At 48.6% G+C, this 19567-nt stretch overlaps 1 protein-coding gene across 2 annotated transcripts in view; it reads left to right on the forward strand.

Moving 5' to 3' along the window:
- The window catches only part of RPAP1 (RNA polymerase II associated protein 1), a 210377-nt gene that overhangs the window by 160717 nt on the left and 30093 nt on the right, over positions 1–19567 (forward strand). For both annotated transcript variants that reach the window (XM_063947921.1, XM_063947922.1), the window contains exon 15: positions 2674–2831. In XM_063947921.1, the coding sequence (XP_063803991.1) occupies positions 2674–2831 (158 nt within the window). The remainder of the gene's footprint in view (positions 1–2673; positions 2832–19567) is intronic.

A 19567-nucleotide genomic window follows, 5' to 3' on the forward strand; every position in this document is an offset into this window, starting at 1 on the left:
GTTTTCCAACAGTCTTGAAGGAGTTCCCAGAGGTGCTGAGCACTTGTTGGCTGATTTTTCTTCACTCTGCGTTCCAGCTCATCCCAAACCATCTCAATAGGGTTTAGGTCAGGTGATTGTGGAGGCCAGGTCATCTGACGCAGCACGCTATCACTTCCCTTCTTGGTCAAGTAGCCCTTACATAGCCTGGAGGTGTGGTTGGGGGTCATTGTCTTGTTGAAAAACAAATGATGGTCCCAGTAAGCACAAACCAGACGGGATGGCGTGGCGCTGCAGAATGCTGTGGTAGCCATGCTGGTTACGTGTGCCTTGAATTTTGACTAAATCACCAACAGTGTCACCAGCAAAGCACCGTCACACCTCCTCCTCCATGCTTCACAGTTTGAACCACACATGCAGAATCCATCCACTCAACTTCTCTGTATCTCACAAAGACACAGCAGTTGGAACCAAAAATCTCAAATTTGGACTCATCAGACCAAAGCACAGATTTCCACTGGTTTAATGTCCATTCCTTGTGTTTCTTGGCCCAAATAATTATCTTCTTCTTGTAGTTCATCCTCAGTAGTGGCTTCTTCGCAGCAATTCGACCATGAAGGCCTGATTCATGCAGTCTCCTCTGAACAGTTGATGTTGAGATTTGTCTGCTACTTGAACTCTGGAAAGAATTTATATGGGCTCTAATCTGAGGTGCTGTTAAGTAGCGGTTTTTGAGGTTGGGAACTCTAATGAACTTATCCTCTTGGTGTTTTTTTCCCTGGGCGGTCCTCAATAGAGCCAGTTTCATCATCGCGTTTGATGGTTTTTGCAACTGCACTTGAGGATACATTCAAAGTTCGTGAAATTTTCCTATCGACTTACCTTCATGTCTAAAAGTAATGATGGACTGTCGTTTCTCTTTGCTGAGTTGAGTGGTTCGTGCCATAATATGGATTACAACAGTAGTCAAATAGGGGTGTCCACTGTGTACTAACCCTACCTCTGCACAACACGACTGATGGTCTCAAACACATTAAGAAAGCCAGTAATTCCACAGATTGACTCTTAACAAGGCACACCTGTTAATTCAAAACCATTACAGGATCATGAAGCTGATTGAGAGAATGCCAAGAGTGTGTAAAGCTGTCATAAAAGCAAGAGGGGGCTACTTTGAGGAATCTAAAATATAAAACATATTCTGTTTTAACACTTTTTTGTTCACAACATAATTCCTTATGTGTTCTTTCATAGTTTTTTAGTCTTCAGTATTAATCTACAATGTAGAAAATAATTAAAATAAATAAAAAACAATGAATGAGAAGGTGTGACCAAACTTTTGACTGGTACTGTGTATATATATATATATATAATATATCCAATAAACTAAAGGGCCCCATATACTAGAACGATAATGCCCGATTTAATCCAATTTCGGGCATTTGGGCCAATATATCGGGTGAAATCGGGCATTTTGGAGGTGTTTCCGATCCACGTTCCCGTGAGCGTCTGATCGGATCCCCTAGGTCGTTAGTGCTACACTCGTGATATGTCGGTTCCCACAGGCATGGCCGGGATCGCATACGATATATCGCATGCAAAATGTACCAAATCGTTTGGAATCGTATGGAACCACTCCCGGGAAGATCCCGGGAGAGTTCAAGGGAAATCGCTTCCGACTTCAGCCTCAGACATATTGTTCTAGTGTATGGGGCCCTTAAGACACATGAAGGTAAAAAGCCCAGTTTACTGTGTTAAAGGTCCCAGTAATAACGAATTGTAATAAATTCAAATAGAAATGTTGTAATCTATGCAATGCCTGCTACATATAGGAATAAAGAAGCTCTCTGTCTTGCAATGCAACTTTATTCAATGGAGTCTGCAGGTCAGCAATAACTTCTAGGTAGATTATAGAAGATTAGCAGTCTCTGGGGTTTATGTACTAAGGGGCTAATTCAGACTAGATCGATCGCAGTCTGAATATTTTTGTGGAGTGCGCACGTGCACCCCGAGAGCCAAGTGATTTGCTATAAGCATCTCTGGGCTGCGATCGCCTCTGCCTGATTGACAGGCAGAGGCGGTTGCGGAGCAGGAGTGCCAACGGCGTTAGGTTGACAGGCAGAGGTTGTTGGCGGGGCACGATACAGACCGTTACGGGTGGTGGGTCGCGGTGGCTGCGTGATTTCACACGCAACTGCTACGACCCAGGGCGCGGCTAGTAGTGGCCTGCCAGCGCGCAGGAGCTGCGCTTACAGGGAGCTACTCAGCGGGTGCAAAAGCATCGCCGCTGTGCGATGCTTTTGCACCCTTGCGGGAAGGGGGCAGGGCCTGACATGCGGGGCGGACTAGCCTTGTGCTGGGCGTCCCCCCGCATGTCTGAGAAGTTTATCGCAGATGTGCTAAATTTAGCGCATCTACAATCAGATCTGAATTACCCCCTAAGTCTTGGAAAGAGAAAGAGTGGACGGAGATAAATTACCAGCCAACCAGCTCCTAACACAGCCTGTAACGTGGCATTTAGGAGCTGATTGACTTGTACTTTATCTCTGTCCATTTTATCTCTCTCCAAGCAATTTGGATATCTTATTCAGGAGCTGCTCATTACATAGTGACTATATTTTATACTAAAAACACAAAATTCCATCTTTTAGCACTAAAGTTCCCAAAGAAATAATTACATTTTCTCCCCCCCACCAGTTGCACACATTTGACATGAAGAGCCGGCTGAGTAGATTTGTGGTTCAGGAGCCCCAGGATATTCCTCTGCCAAGGGAAGAGTCAGAGAGGCTGAGCACAGAGACTTTCCGCCTGTGGGCGGTGGCCGCTGGCTATGGCCAGGCCTGCGATATATACAGGTACGTAGTAACGGGGTGCACTGATCAGTGGCTGATTGAGGCTTTTGCTTTTTCATGAAAAGGGACAAGTCTGCTAAACTATTATTCCACAAGTAGTGTAATCCTGCAATCAACAGAATATTTCATTCACGTTTACTTCAAGGACAACACACTTTTCTTGTACTTTAAATACTGTCTGTGTATATAATATATTATACCGTGTATACTCGAGTATAAGTCGACCCGAATATAAGCCGAGGCACCTAATTTTACCACAAAAACCTGGGAAAACTTATTGACTCGAGTATAAGCTTAGGGTGGGAAATGCAGCTATACCCGTACACAGACCCCACAGTGCCAGATATGCCCACAGTGCCAGATATGCCCCACAGTGCCAGCTATGCCCCACAGTGCCAGATATGCCCCACAGTGCCAGCTATGCCCCACAGTGCCAGCTATGCCCCACAGTGCCAGATGTGCCCCACAGTGCCAGATGTGCCCCACAGTGCCAGATGTGCCAGATATGCCCCACAGTGCCAGCTATGCCCCACAGTGCCAGATATGCCCCACAGTGCCAGGTGTGCCAGATATGCCCCACAGTGCCAGGTGAGCCAGATATGCCCCACAGTGCCAGATATGCCCCACAGTGCTAGATACTTACCCTCCGTCGCTCCCGCGCTGTCTTCTGAAGGAGGGACACGGAGAGCACAGCGCGCGGCTCTCCTGTGTCCCTCCTGCGTCTCCGGCGGCAGCGGCGTGTGTGTGTTAAAGGAAGTGCCGGTTCGTGCACTTCCTTTAACACACACACGCCGCTGCCGCCGGACACGCAGGTGGGACACAGGAGAGCCGCGCGCTGTGCCCCCCCGTGTCCCTCCTAAATCCTGACTCGAGTATAAGCCGAAGTGGCTTTTTCAGCACAAAAAAAAAGTGCTGAAAAAGCCGCCTTATACTCGAGTATATACGGTATATATATATATATATATAGATACACACACACACACACACACACACACACTGTATGTATGTATGTATGTATTTGTGTGTGTGTATGTAGGTGTATATATATATATATATATATATATATATATATATATAGTATGTATTCGGATCGGCACTCTCCCTGTAGGTTCAATGGTGCTCCGGTGTCATCTGGAAAATGCATGCATATGCTTTCAAACTGGAACAATCAGCGGCACTCAGAGACTGCAAACACCAAAAATAAAGTGCAAGTGCTTTTAAATCCATGTAGCAAAACAGGGGCCACCCCTGTTTTGCTACATGGATTAAAAAGCACTTGCACTTTATTTTTGGTGTTTGCAGTCTCTGAGTGCCGCTGATTGTTCCAGTTTGAAAGCATATATATATATATATATATATATATATATATATATATATATATATAAAATATAATTTCAGCCTTCCCCTGTGCAGCATGGGATTAGGATTCCATTCTATATTAGAGGGCAGTAGTGTGGGTGGATAGACTGTGGTGCTTACTGCAGTATTTGGGCCTGGGCAGCAGTAAAGGTAAATGGGGCATTCTTCTATTGCTGATGGCATAAGGATTTATTGAATATAGTAATGCATAAAGAACATACAGTGTAATGTATAGCAGACATATCTAGTATTTCACTAGCCCAAATTCACTGAGAACTGGTTGTTAAATGTTATACCATTTTACTACACTCATTGATTGGATTTGTAGTCTCTTAGATAACAGTAGGTTTCTTCCTACGATCTTATAAAAACTGACACATAGAGACAAGGCGTTGTACACCACAGAGGCCATATATTAAACCTAGGATTATATAAATAAGAAAAAAATGAAATTTCTCTGACGTCCTAAGTGGATGCTGGGACTCCGTAAGGACCATGGGGAATAGCGGCTCCGCAGGAGACTGGGCACAACTAAAGAAAGCTTTAGGACTACCTGGTGTGCACTGGCTCCTCCCACTATGACCCTCCTCCAGACCTCAGTTAGAATCTTATGCCCGGCTGAGCTGGATGCACACTAGGGGCTCTCCTGAGCTCCTAGAAAGAAAGTATATTTAGGTTTTTTATTTTACAGTGAGATCTGCTGGCAACAGACTCACTGCAGCGAGGGACTAAGGGGAGAAGAAGCGAACCTACCTAACAGGTGGTAGTTTGGGCTTCTTAGGCTACTGGACACCATTAGCTCCAGAGGGATCGACCGCAGGACCCGACCTTGGTGTTCGTTCCCGGAGCCGCGCCGCCGGCCCCCTTACAGAGCCAGAAGCAAGAAGTGTTCCGGAAAATCGGCGGCAGAAGACTTCTGTCTTCAACAAGGTAGCGCACAGCACTGCAGCTGTGCGCCATTGCTCCTCATGCACACCTCACAACTCCGGTCACTGATGGGTGCAGGGCGCTGGGGGGGGGCGCCCTGAGGGCAATATAAGACACCTTGGCTGGCAAATCATCACAATATATAGTCCCAGGGCTATATATGTGATAAATTACCCCTGCCAGAATCCATAAAAAAGTGGGAGAAAAGTCTGCCGAAAAAGGGGCGGGGCTATCTCCCTCAGCACACTGGCGCCATTTTTTCTTAACAGTGCAGCTGGAAGACAGCTCCCCAGGCTCTCCCCTGTAGTTTTCAGGCTCAAAGGGTTAAAAAGAGAGGGGGGGCACTAAATTTAGGCGCAATATATGTATACAAGCAGCTATTGGGGGAAAAATCACTCAGTTATAGTGTTAATCCCTGCATTATATAGCGCTCTGGTGTGTGCTGGCATACTCTCTCTCTGTCTCCCCAAAGGACTTTGTGGGGTCCTGTCCTCAGTCAGAGCATTCCCTGTGTGTGTGCGGTGTGTCGGTACGGCTGTGTCGACATGTTGGATGAGGAAGGTTACGTGGAGGCGGAGCAGAGGCCGATAAATGGGATGTCGCCCCCTGTGGGGCCGACACCAGAGTGGATGGATAGGTGGAAGGTATTAACCGACAATGTCAACTCCTTACATAAAAGGCTGGATGACGTAACAGCTGTGGGACAGCCGGCTTCTCAGCCCGCGCCTGCCCAGGCGTCTCAAAGGCCATCAGGGGCTCAAAAAAACGCCCGTTACCTCAGATGGCAGACACAGATGTCGACACGGAGTCTGACTCCAGTGTCGACGAGGTTGAGATATATACACAATCCACTAGGAACATCCGTTACATGATCTCGGCAATGAAAAATGTGTTACACATTTCTGACATGAACCCAAGTACCACATAAAAGGGGTTTTATTTTTGGGGAGAAAAAGCAGCCAGTGTTTTGTTCCCCCATCAGATGAATGAATGAAGTGTGTAAAGAAGCGTGGGTTCCCCCGATAAGAAACTGGTTATTTTTAAAAAGTTACTGATGGCGTACCTTTTCCCGCCAGAGGATAGGTCACGTTAGGAGATATCCCCTAGGGTGGATAAGGCGCTCACACGTTTGTCAAAAAAGGTGGTACTGCCGTCTTAGGATACGGCCACCTTGAAGGAGCCTGCTGATAAAAAGCAGGAGGCTATCCTGAAGTCTGTATATACACACTCAGGTTCTATACTGAGACCTGCAATTGCCTCAGCATAAATAGTGCTGCTGCAGCGTGGTCTGATACCCTGTCAGATAATATTAATACCCTAGACAGGGATAATATTTTGCTAACATAGAGCATATTAAAGACGTCGTCTTATATATGAAGGATGCACAGAGGGATATTTGCCGGCTGGCATCCAGAATTAATGCAATGTCCATTCTGCCAGGAGGGTATTAGAAACCCGGCAGTGGACAGGTGATGCTGCGTTTAAAAGGCACATGGAGATTCTGCCTTAAAAGGGTGAGGAATTGTTTGGGGATGGTCTCTGGGACCTCGTATCCACAGCAACAGCTGGGAAGAAAATTTTTTACCTCAGGTTTCCTCACAGCCTAAGAAAGCACCGTATTTTCAGGTACAGTCCTTTCGGCTTCAGAAAAGCAAGCGGGTCAAAGGCGCTTCCTTTCTGCACAGAGGCAAGGGAAGAAGAAAAAAGCTGCACCAGAGAGCCAGTTCCCAGGATCAAAAATCTTCCCCCGCTTCCTCTGAGTCCACCGCATGACGCTGGGGCTCCACAGGTGGAGACAGGTGCGGTGGGGGCGCGTCTCGGGAACTTCAGGGACCAGTGGGTTTGCCCACAGGTGGATCCCTAGGTTCTGCAAGTAGTATCACAGGGATACAGGCTGGAGTTCGAGGCGACTCCCCCTCGCCGTTACCTCACATCAGCCTTGCCTGCTGCCCTCGGAGAAAGGTAGTACTGGCGGCAATTCACAAGCTGTACTTCCAGCAGGTGAAATCAAGGTACCCCTCCTTCAACAAGGCCGGGGTTACTATTCCAAAATGTTGTGGTACCGAAACCAGACGGTTCGGTGAGACCCATTCTAAAATTGAAATCCTTGAACACTTATATACGAAGGTTCAAGTTCAAAATGGAATCGCTCAGGGCGATTATTGCAAGCCTGGAGAATTTCATGGTATCACTGGACATCAAGGATGCTTACCTGCATGTCCCTATTTACCCTCTTCACCAGGAGTACCTCAAAATTGTGGTACAGGATTGTCATTACCAATTCCAGACGTTGCCGTTGGTCTGTCCCCGGCACCGAGGTATTTACCAAGGTAATGGCCGAAATAATTATCCCGTACTTGGACGATCTCCTTATAAAGTCGAGGTCCAGGGAGCAGTTGTTCGTCGGAGTAGCACTATCTCGGGAAGTGCTACAACAGCACGGCTGGTTTCTGAATATTCCAAAGTCGCAGCTGGTTCCTACGACGCGTCTACTGTTCCTGGGTATGGTTCTGGACACAGAACAGGATAAAAAGGGTTTCTCCCGGAGGAGAAGTCCAAGGAGTTGTCGTCTCTAGACAGAGACCTCCTAATACAAATACAGGTGTCGGTGCATCAATGCACGCGAGCCCTGGGAAAGATGGTAGCTTCTTACGAAGAAATTCCATTCGCCAGGTCCCATGCAAGGATCTTCCAGTGGGATCTGTGGGACAAGTGGTCCGGGTCGCATCTTCAGATGCATCGGCGGATAACCCTGTCTCCAAGGGCCAGGGTGTCGCTGTTGTGGTGGCTGCAGAGTGCTCATCTTCTAGGGGGCCGCAGATTCGGCATACAGGACTGGGTCCTGGTGACCACGGATGCCAGCCTTCGAGGCTGGGGGGCAGTCACACAGGGAAGAGACTTCCAAGGCTATGGAAAAGTCAGGAGACTTCCCTACACATAAATATTCTGGAACTAAGGGCCATTTACAATGCCCTAAGTCAGGCTAGACCCCTGCTTCAACACCGGCCGGTGCTGATCCAGTCAGACAACATCACGGCGGTCGCTCATGTAAACCGACAGGGCGGCACAAGAAGCAGGATGGCGATGGCAGAAGCCACAAGGATTCTCCGATGGGCGGAAAATCATGTGTTAGCACTGTCAGCAGTGTTCATTCCCGGAGTGGACAACTGAGAAGCAGACTTTCTCAGAAGACACAACCTCCACCCGGGAGAGTGGGGACTTCATCCAGAAGTCTTCCAAATGATTGTACACCGTTGGGAAAGGCCACAGGTGGACATAATGGCGTCCCGCCTCAACAAACAGCTACAAAGATATTGCGCCAGGTCAAGGGACCCTCAGGCGATAGCTGTGGACGCTCTGGTAACACCGTGGGTGTACCAGTCGGTGTATGTGTTCCCTTCTCTGCCTCTCTTACCCAGGGTAATGAGAATAATAAGAAGGAGAGGAGTAAGAACTATACTCATTGTTCCGGGATGGCCAAGAAGAGCTTGGTACCCAGAACTCCAAGAAATGATCTCAGAGGACCCATGGCCTCTGCCGCTCAGACAGCACCTGCTGCAGCAGGGGGCCTGTCTGTTCCAAGACGTACCGCGGCTGCGTTTGACAGCCTGGCGGTTGAACGCCGGATCCTGAAGGAAAAGGGCATTCCGGAGGAAGTTATCCCTACGCTATTTAAAGCTAGGACAGAAGTGAACGCAAACCATTATCACCGCATATGGCGGAAATATGTTGCGTGCTGGGAGGCCAGGAAGGCCCCAAAGGAGAAATTTCAGCTAGGTCGATTTCTGCACTTCCTACAGTCAGAGGTGACTATGGGCCTAAAATTGGGTTCCCTTAAGGTCCAGATTTCGGCTCTATCGATTTTCTTCCAAAATAGAACTGGCTTCACTGCCTGAAGTTCAGACTTTTGTTAAGGGAGTGCTGCATAGTCAGCTCCCGTTTGTGCCTCAAGTGGCACCGTGGGATCTCAACGTGGTGTTGGATTTCCTGAAGTCGCATTTGGTTGAGCCACTTAAATCCGTGGAGCTACAATACCTCACGTGGAAAATGGTCATGCTGTGGGCCTTGGCGTCGGCCAGGCGTGTATCAGAATTGGCGGCTTTGTCATACAAAAGCCCTTATCTGTATTTTATATGGATAAGGCGGAATTGAGGACTCGTTCCCAATTCCTTCCTAAGGTGGTATCAGTTTTTCACGTGAACCAACCTATTGTGCTGCCTGCGGCTACTTGGGACTTGGAGGATTCCAAGTTACTGGACGTAGTCAGGGCCCTGAAAAGTATATGTTTCCAGGACGGCTGGAGTCAGGAAAACTGACTCGCTATTTATCCTGTATGCACCCAACAAGCTGGGTGCTCCTGCTTCTAAGCAGACTATTGCTCGCTGGATCTGTAGCACGATTCAACTTGCACATGCTGCGGCTGGACTGCCGCACCCTAAATCTGTAAAAGCCCATTCCACAAGGAAAGTGGGCTCTTCTTGGGCAGCTGCCCGAGGGGTCTCGGCTTTACAACTTTGCCGAGCTGTTACTTGGTCGGGTTCAAACATTTTTGCAAGAGTCTACAAGTTTGATACCCTGGCTGAGGAGGACCTAGAGTTTGCTCATTCGGTGCTGCAGAGTCATCCGCACTCTCCCGCCCGTTTGGGAGCTTTGGTATAATCCCCATGGTCCTTACGGAGTCCCAGCATCCACTTAGGACGTCAGAGAAAATAAGATTTTACTCACCGGTAAATCTATTTCTCGTAGTCCGTAGTGGATGCTGGGCGCCCATCCCAAGTGCGGATTGTCTGCAATACTTGTTTATAGTTATTGCTTAACTAAAGGGTTATTGTTGAGCCATCTGTTGAGAGGCTCAGTTATATTTCATACTGTTAACTGGGTATAGTATCATGAGTTATACGGTGTGATTGGTGTGGCTGGTATGAGTCTTACCCGGGATTCAAAATCCTTCCTTATTGTGTCAGCTCTTCCGGGCACAGTGTCCTAACTGAGGTCTGGAGGAGGGTCATAGTGGGAGGAGCCAGTGCACACCAGGTAGTCCTAAAGCTTTCTTTAGTTGTGCCCAGTCTCCTGCGGAGCCGCTATTCTCCATGGTCCTTACGGAGTCCCAGCATCCACTACGGACTACGAGAAATAGATTTACCGGTGAGTAAAATCTTATTTTCTCTATCGTCCTAGTGGATGCTGGGGTTCCTGAAAGGACCACGGGGGATAGCGGCTCCGCAGGAGACAGGGCACAAAAAGTAAAGCTTTAGGATCAGGTGGTGTGCACTGGCTCCTCCCCCTATGACCCTCCTCCAAGCCTCAGTTAGATTTTTGTGCCCGGCCGAGAAGGGTGCAATCTAGGTGGCTCTCCTAAAGAGCTGCTTAGAAAAGTTTAGCTTAGGTTTTTTATTTTACAGTGAGTCCTGCTGGCAACAGGATCACTGCAACGAGGGACTTAGGGGAGAAGAAGTGAACTCACCTGCGTGCAGGATGGATTGGCTTCTTGGCTACTGGACATTAGCTCCAGAGGGACGATCACAGGTACAGCCTGGATGGTCACCGGAGCCTCGCCGCCGGCCCCCTTGCAGATGCTGAAACGAGAAGAGGTCCAGAATCGGCGGCAGAAGACTCCTCAGTCTTCTTAAGGTAGCGCACAGCACTGCAGCTGTGCGCCATTTTCCTCTCAGCACACTTCACACGGCAGTCACTGAGGGTGCAGGGCGCTGGGAGGGGGGCGCCCTGGGAGGCAAATGAAAACCTTTTTTGGCTAAAAATACCTCACATATAGCCTCCGGGGGCTATATGGAGATATTTAACCCCTGCCAGAATCCGTTAAGAGCGGGAGACGAGGCCGCCGAAAAAGGGGCGGGGCCTATCTCCTCAGCACACAGCGCCATTTTCCCTCACAGAAAGGCTGGAGGGAAGGCTCCCAGGCTCTCCCCTGCACTGCACTACAGAAACAGGGTTAAAACAGAGAGGGGGGGCACTAATTTGGCGTTAGAAATATATAAAAAAGATGCTATAAGGGAAAACACTTATATAAGGTTGTCCCTATATAATTATAGCGTTTTTGGTGTGTGCTGGCAAACTCTCCCTCTGTCTCTCCAAAGGGCTAGTGGGTCCTGTCCTCTATCAGAGCATTCCCTGTGTGTGTGCTGTGTGTCGGTACGTGTGTGTCGACATGTATGAGGACGATGTTGGTGAGGAGGCGGAGCAATTGCCTGTAATGGTGATGTCACTCTCTAGGGAGTCGACACCGGAATGGATGGCTTATTTAGGGAATTACGTGATAATGTCAACACGCGCCAAGGTCGGTTGACGACATGAGACGGCCGACAAACAATTAGTACCGGTCCAGACGTCTCAAAAACACCGTCAAGGGTTTTAAAACGCCCGTTTACTTTAGTCGGTCGACACAGACACAGACAGGGACACTGAATCCAGTGTCGACGGTGAATAAACAAACGTATTCCTTATTAGGGCCACACGTTAAGGGCAATGAAGGAGGTGTTACATATTTCTGATACTACAAGTACCACAAAAGAGGGTATTATGTGGGATGTGAAAAAACTACCGTAGTTTTTCCTGAATCAGATAAATTAAATGAAGTGTGTGATGATGCGTGGGTTCCCCCCGATAGAAAATATGGGCGGTATACCCTTTCCCGCCAGAAGTTAGGGCGCGTTGGGAAACACCCCTTAGGGTGGATAAGGCGCTCACACGCTTATCAGAACAAGTGGCGGTACCGTCTATAGATAGGGCCGTCCTCAAGGAGCCAGCTGACAGGAGGCTGGAAAAATATCATAAAAAGTATATACACACATACTGGTGTTATACTGCGACCAGCGATCGCCTCAGCCTGGATGTGCAGAGCTGGGGTGGCTTGGTCGGATTCCCTGACTAAAAATATTGATACCCTTGACAGGGACAGTATTTTATTGACTATAGAGCATTTAAAGGATGTATTTCTATATATGCGAGATGCACAGAGGGATATTTGCACTCTGGCATCAAGAGTAAGTGCGATGTCCATATCTGCCAGAAGATGTTTATGGACACGACAGTGGTCAGGTGATGCAGATTCCAAACGGCACAAAGGTGTATTGCCGTATAAAGGAAGAGGAGTTATTTGGGGTCGGTCCATCGGACCTGGTGGCCACGGCAACTGCTGGAAAATCCACCGTTTTTACCCTAAGTCACATCTCTGCAGAAAAAGACACCGTCTTTTCAGCTTCAGTCCTTTCGTCCCTATAAGAGTCATATCTGCCCAGGGATAGAGGAAAGGGAAGAAGACTGCAGCAGGCAGCCCATTCCCAGGAACAGAAGCGTTCCACCGCTTCTGACAAGCTCTCAGCATGACGCTGAGACCGTACAGGACCCCTGGATCCTACAAGTAGTATCCCAGGGGTACAGTTTGGAATGTCGAGACGTTTCCCCTGCGCAGGCTCCTGAAGGCTGCTTTACCAAGGTCTCCCTCCGACAAGGAGGCAGTATGGGAAAAAAAAAAAAAAAAATTCACGAGCTGTATTCCCAGCAGGTGATAATTAAATTACCCCTCCTACAACAAGAAAAGGGGTATTATTCCACACTATATTGTGGTACTGAAGCCAGAAGGCTAGGTGAGACCTATTCTAAATCTAAAAAAATTTGAACACTTACAAAGGTTCAAATCAAGATGGAGTCACTCAGAGCAGTGATAACGAACCGGGAAGAAGGGGACTATCTGGTGTCCCGAGACATCAGGGATGCTTACCTCCATGTCCCAAATTTGCCCTTATCACTAAGGGTACCTCAGGTTCGTGGTACAGAACTGTCACTATCAGTTTCAGACGCTGCCGTTTGGATTGTCTACGGCACCCCGGGTCTTTACCAAGGTAATGGCCGAAATGATGGTTCTTCTTCGAAGAAAAGGCGTCTTAATTATCCCTTACTTGGACGATCTCCTGATAAGGGCAAAGTCCAGGGAACAGTTGGAGGTCGGAGTAGCACTATCTCGGATACTGTTACAACAGCAGGGGTGGATTCTAAAGATTCCAAAATCGCAGCTGATCTCGACAACAAGTCTCCTGTGCTTAGGGATGATTCTGGACACAGTCCAGAAAAAGGTGTTTCTCCCGGAAGAGAAAGCCAGGGAGTTATCCGAGCTAGTCAGGAACCTCCTAAAATCAGTGCATCATTGCACAAGGGCCATGGTAAAAAAATGGTGACTTCCTTCGAAGCAATTCCAGTCGGCAGATTTCATGCAAGAACTTTTCAGTGGGATCTGCTGGACAAATGGTCCGGATCGCATCTTCAGATGCATCAGCGGATAACCCTATATCCAAGGACAAGGGTGTCTCTCCTGTGGTGGTTACAGAGTGCTCATCTTCTAGAGGGCCGCAGATTCGGCATTCAGTTTTGGATGTTGGTGACCACGGAGGCCAGCCCGAGAGGCTGGGGAGCAGTCACACAAGGAAAAAATTTCCAGGGAGTGTGATCAAGTCTGGAGATTTTTCTCCACATAAATATAGCTAAGGGTAAATTTATAATGCTCTAAGCTTAGCAAGACCTCTGCTTCAAGGTCAGCCGGTATTGATCCAGTGGGATAAAACATCACGGCAGTCGCCCACGTAAATAGACAGGGCGGCACAAGAAGCAGGAGGGCAGTGGCAAAAACTGCAAGGACTTTTCGCTAGGCGGAAAATCATGTGATAGCACTGTCAGCAGTGTTTCATTCCGGGAATGGAAACTGGGAAGCAGACTTCCTCAGTAGGCACGACCTCCACCCGGCAGAGTGGGAACTTCATGGGGAAGTTTTCCACATAATTGTAAACCGTTGGGAATTACCAAAGGTGGACATGATGGCGTCCCGTCTGAACAAAAAACGGGACAGGTATTGCGCCAGGTTAAGAGACCCTCAGGCAATAGCTGTGGACGTTCTGGTAACACCGTGGGTGTACCAGTCGGTGTATGTGTTCCATCCTCTGCTTTTCATACCTAAGGTACTGAGAATTATAAGACGTAGAGGAGTAAGAACTATACTCATGGCTCCGGATTGGCCAAGAAGGACTTGGTACCCGGAACTTCAAGAGATGCTCACAGAGGACTTATGGCCTCTGCCGCTAAGAAGGGACTTGTTTCAGCAAGTACCATGTCTGTTCCAAGACTTACCGCAGCTGCGTTTGACGGCATGGCGGTGGAACGCCGGATCCTAAGGGAAAAGGCATTCAGGAAGAGGTCATTCCTACCCTGGTCAAAGCCAGAAAGAAGGTGACCGCACAACATTATCACCACATGTGGCGAAAATATGTTGCGTGGTGTGAGGCCAGGAAGGCCCCACGAAGAAATTTCAACTCGGTCGATTCCTGCATTTCTTGCAAACAGGAGTGTCTATGGGCCTCAAATTGGGGTCCATTAAGGTTCAAATTTCGGCCCTGTCGATTTTTCTTCCAGAAAGAATTGGCTTCAGTTCCTGAAGTCCAGAAGTTTGTCAAGGGAGTATTGCATATACAACCCCCTTTTGTGCCTCCAGTGGCACTGTGGGATCTCAACGTAGTTCTGGGATTCCTCAAAACACATTGGTTTAAAACCAGTCAAATCTGTGGATTTGAAGCATCTCACATGAAAAGTGAACATGCTCTTGGACCTGGCCTGGACCAGGCGAGTGTCAAATTGGTGGTTTTTTTCTCAAAAAAGCCCATATCTGTTTGTCCATTCGGACAGGGCAGAGCTGCGGACTCGTCCCCAGTTCTCTCCCTAAGGTGGTGTCAGTGTTTCACCTGAACCAGCTTATTGTGGTGTCTTGCGCCTACTAGGGACTTGGAGGACTCCAAGTTGCTAGATGTGGTCAGGGCCCTGAAAATATAGGTTCCAGGACGGCTGGAGTCAGGAAAACTGACTTGCTGTTATCCTGTATGCACCCAACAAACTGGGTGCTCTTGCTTTTAAGCAGACTTTTGCTAGTTGGATGTGTAATACAATTCAGCTTGCACATTCTGTGGCAGGCCTGCCACAGCCAAAATATGTAAATGCCCATTCCACAAGGAAGGTGGGCTCATCTTGGGCGGCTGCCCGAGGGGTCTCGGCTTTACAACTTTGCCGAGCGGCTATTTAGTCAGGGGCAAACACGTTTGTAAAATCCTACAAATTTGATACCCTGGCTAAGGAGGACCTGGAGTTCTCTCATTCGGTGCTGCAGAGTCATCCGCACTCTCCCGCCCGTTTGGGAGCTTTGGTATAATCCCCATGGTCCTTTCAGGAACCCCAGCATCCACTAGGACGATAGAGAAAATAAGAATTTACTTACCGATAATTCTATTTCTCGGAGTCCGTAGTGGATGCTGGGCGCCCATCCCAAGTGCGGATTATCTGCATTACTTGTACATAGTTACAAAAATCGGGTTATTATTGTTGTGAGCCATCTTTTCAGAGGCTCCGCTGTTATCATACTGTTAACTGGGTTCAGATCACAGGTTGTACAGTGTGATTGGTGTGGCTGGTATGAGAGTTTACCCGGGATTCATAAATCCTTCCTTATTGTGTACGCTCGTCCGGGCACAGTACCTAACTGAGGCTTGGAGGAGGGTCATAGGGGGAGGAGCCAGTGCAAACCACCTGATCCTAAAGCTTTACTTTTTGTGCCCTGTCTCCTGCGGAGCCGCTATCCCCCGTGGTCCTTTCAGGAACCCCAGCATCCACTACGGACTCCGAGAAATAGAATTATCGGTAAGTAAATTCTTATTATTGTTATGCACGTTATTTATAATCTTGAAGTATTGTCTTCTCTTTAATTAATTAGAGGAAAATCTGTCTAAATATATGAGCAGCCTCTTGTGGATGGCCATTCTGAAAGGGTAGATGCTAGATTCAAGTGGCCTAAGTGACCTTTTATGTCAGGGAGAGGAGGCACGACACAAGGGGGAGGAGCTAGGCCAGCGGGATAATTCCTCTACTATCCACGCCACCATCTATCACCTTTAGTAATCAGGTGGCGAGCGAAGCGAGCCCGCGAGGGTACTTTCGGGTACCCTGTTCGGCCGTAGCTCCTCCCCCTGGTGGCATGACTCCTCCCCTAGTGACGTCAGAAGGTCCCTTCTCCAACTCCGATTTAGAACCAACCATTCTGAAAGGCCGGTATGGGCAAGATGATGATGCAACAGAAAGATTCAGGTTTTCTTTCTTTTTTCATTTTTTCTAGAACACAGGTTCTCAAACTCGGTCCTCAGGACCCCACACAGTGCATGTTTTATAGGGGTTCACTACGTTCTGCCGGCGGCCGGCCTCCCGGCGACCAGCATACCGGCGCCGGGAGGCCGGCCGCCGGCTTACCGACAGTGTGGCGAGCGCAAATGAGCCCCTTGCGGGCTCGCTACGCGCGCCACACTATTTTATTCTCCCTCCAGGGGAGTCGTGGACCCCCACGAGGGAGAATAAGTGTCGGTATGCCGGCTGTCGGGCTCCCGGCGCCGGTATGCTGGTCGCCGGGAGCCCGACCGCCGGCATACTGAAGACCACCCGTTTTATAGGTCTCCTAACAGAATCACAAGTGAAATAATTAGCTCCACCTGTGGACCTTTTAAAATGTGTCAGTGAGTAATTAATACACCTGTGCACCTGCTGGGTTACCTGCAAAACATGCACTGTGTGGGGTCCTGAGGACCGAGTTTGAGAACCACTGTTCTAGAACATCAAATGGTAACATCCCATATTCCTATATGACTCATGCTGCATACATAAGGACTTTGATATTCGATGCTCAGTAATGTTATTCTATGTTTGGTCACATAAAGTGCTGTTCTGTTTATACATAAAGTACATTTCTGCAGCAGGTTACATTGGTTTCCACAGGGAAAACATCATGGTGTAGAGTGGATCTTAATCCAGAGGCACCAACAGGCTAAAGCTTTAGGCTATCCCAGGATGCATTGGTGCCTCCTCTATAACCCCGCCTCCAGGCACCAAGAACTCAGTTTCGAGTTGGTGCCTGCAGCACTTTACCTAACAGGAGAGCAGCACTGGGCAGCCCTGAAAAGCTTTTTCTGAAGAAAATTTCCGATCTTGGCTGGGCTGTCAGCGCTGTATGTTTGTGTGACTATTCAGCGCTGCAGCTCCATCACCTCCCAATCGGTGTCGTATACTCCCATGGCCTGGTTCCCGGGTACTTGCGGCTGAGAAGTCCGGTTTAGGCACAGAGTCCCTGACTGCTCTTCTGGTTCGCGTGGCTGCTACGGGGAGGAGATAAGATGGTCCTCCATGTGGCTACCGCCATTAAATCGCGTTCTGTCCGCGACCTAGGGAGACGGGTCGCGTCGCTGGCGTGGACACTGTCACTGGGCAGGGACCCCACTAGACAACCAGGGCGTCTTAGTACAGGACGTGTGTTCTAACACCCCATTTAATAAGGCTCACAGTACCCGGGGTGGAAGTCCAGCGTAGCAGAGGCGGCGCTTGACCTGTAGCCCCTTCCACCGTCCCAGGGCGCCATCACCACGCAGCTTTCCCGCCCTGGAGCTGCCTCACACTCTCCCTCACTCCCTGACTGAGACGCTGGGCGCCATCTTCTGAGCATAGCTGCTGCTGGTCTCGGGATTGCAGGGCAAGGTCTCCCTTGTAAAGCCGCCTGTACACAGCACTGAGACTTTACAAACACTTGAGTATCCTACATGTCCTGTCACAGACAGCGTTAGTTGAGAAAGAGTGCACCTATTACACAATATATTGTACGAGTATTCTGATATATCCTCCGGTCTAGTCCAGTGCAGCTTTATTGTGATAATTTCTGCATCGCCTGTGACTGTGTGCCTGTATCTGCTGTGTGGTTTCACTCTCAGTGTTTCCCAGATATAACTGTGACTATATTCTGTACCCTAAGGGCTAAGCGCATCTGGGTCTCATAATATAGTATACACAGTATTTATCCAATACGTATACTTTATTGTGTTTCTGTCACATAATACCGGATTTATTCGCAGGTATTGTACTTTGTCTGGCTTTATCGTACTAAGTTGCTCTGTTGTTGCATTTTCACATATTGTCTAACAAAAAGGGCAGTAAATCAATGGAAGCTCCTGCATCATGCAGAGCATGCTCCAAGGATTTACCAGAGGGGGAAGTGTTTATATGATGGTCTGTGTACTAATTGTCATACACCTCCCAGTCAGTCCGCAGCTCCTGCATCTACACAGGAGCCACCCTGGGCTGCATTCACCAACTTACTGGGTACTCTGGTGGATCACCTAGCGCTCCCTATGGGACCACTGGTGCCACTGCCACCACATATTGTCCCTATGGTTAATCCGCCTTGGGCGGAAAATTTGTTTAACCAACTGCAGCAATTAGATCAGTCTCTGGTTAGATAGAAATCCACACCAGGTTACTCACGTGTCCCTGGTTCCTCTAAGTGGCTTCTTCCTCCTCACAATCCACAAACCTCTCTGATGTCTCATCTGAAGAGGAGGGGGAGCATACTGTTCTGTCAGACCCTAAATCCTGTGTTACTGATGAGGATTTTCCCTTACCTTAGTGGCTGCTATTAAGCATATACTTCAAATCACTGATGATGAGGATTCCACTACTGTGGCAAAGAAAACTGATAAGTTTAAACAGCAGAAGGTAGTTAAAGCTATGTTACTCCATTCTGATCATCTGGTGGACATCAGACGGGAACCCTGGTCTAATCCATGGAAGAAATTCCCTCTGCCTAAACGGGCCTTTGCTCGCTAGCCTCTCCCTGCAGAGTTATGTAACAAATGGGAGACTCCTTTGCCGGTGGATTCTCGTGTCACCCGCCTTGTGGTGTCGTCCACTCTGTCTGTCTCCACTCTGTCTAGGACGAAACAAACAGATAAGCGTGTGGAGGCTCTCCCTGAAGTCAATTTACTCCCTTACTGGAGCCATTTATAGATATCTGACAGTGGTAGACAATATCTGTCTCACATTACAACCGCCGCCTATTACGTTCAGGAGGCATCCTCTGTGGCAGCCAAGGCGTCGACCACGTCTGTCCTGGCTTGCCGCATACTGTGGTTGAGGTTTTGGAAAGTTGACCTGGACTCCAAAAAGACCTTGGAGGTACTCCCCTTTACTGGGGACATTTTGTTTGGGGAAGGCCTAAATAAAATAGTGTCTGAATTAGCAGCCGCTAAGACGGCCTTTTTCCCCACTACTAATCCTTCTGCACAGAAGGCAAAAGGTACCACTTTTCGTTCCTTTCGGCCTCAAGGGAAAGCAAAAGGTCAGGCATACCCGAGACAATCTTGTGCTCTCCAAAACCACAAAGCCCATGGCAAAACAATGGGCAGCCTGTCAGCCTGCTTAAAAACATGACAAGCCTGCTGCATGACGGCGCGGGCCTCCCTCTTGGCGATCCCAGGGTAGGAGGCCGACTTCTACAGTTTGCCCAGGTCTGGTTAAAAATCACTTCAGACGGATGGTTACTGGAAGCTGTCTCTCACGGGTACGCTGTCTCATTCAAGAGACGTCCCCCTTGA

This window comes from Pseudophryne corroboree, chromosome 12, assembly GCF_028390025.1.
Source record: "Pseudophryne corroboree isolate aPseCor3 chromosome 12, aPseCor3.hap2, whole genome shotgun sequence".
Lineage (NCBI taxonomy): Eukaryota > Metazoa > Chordata > Amphibia > Anura > Myobatrachidae > Pseudophryne > Pseudophryne corroboree.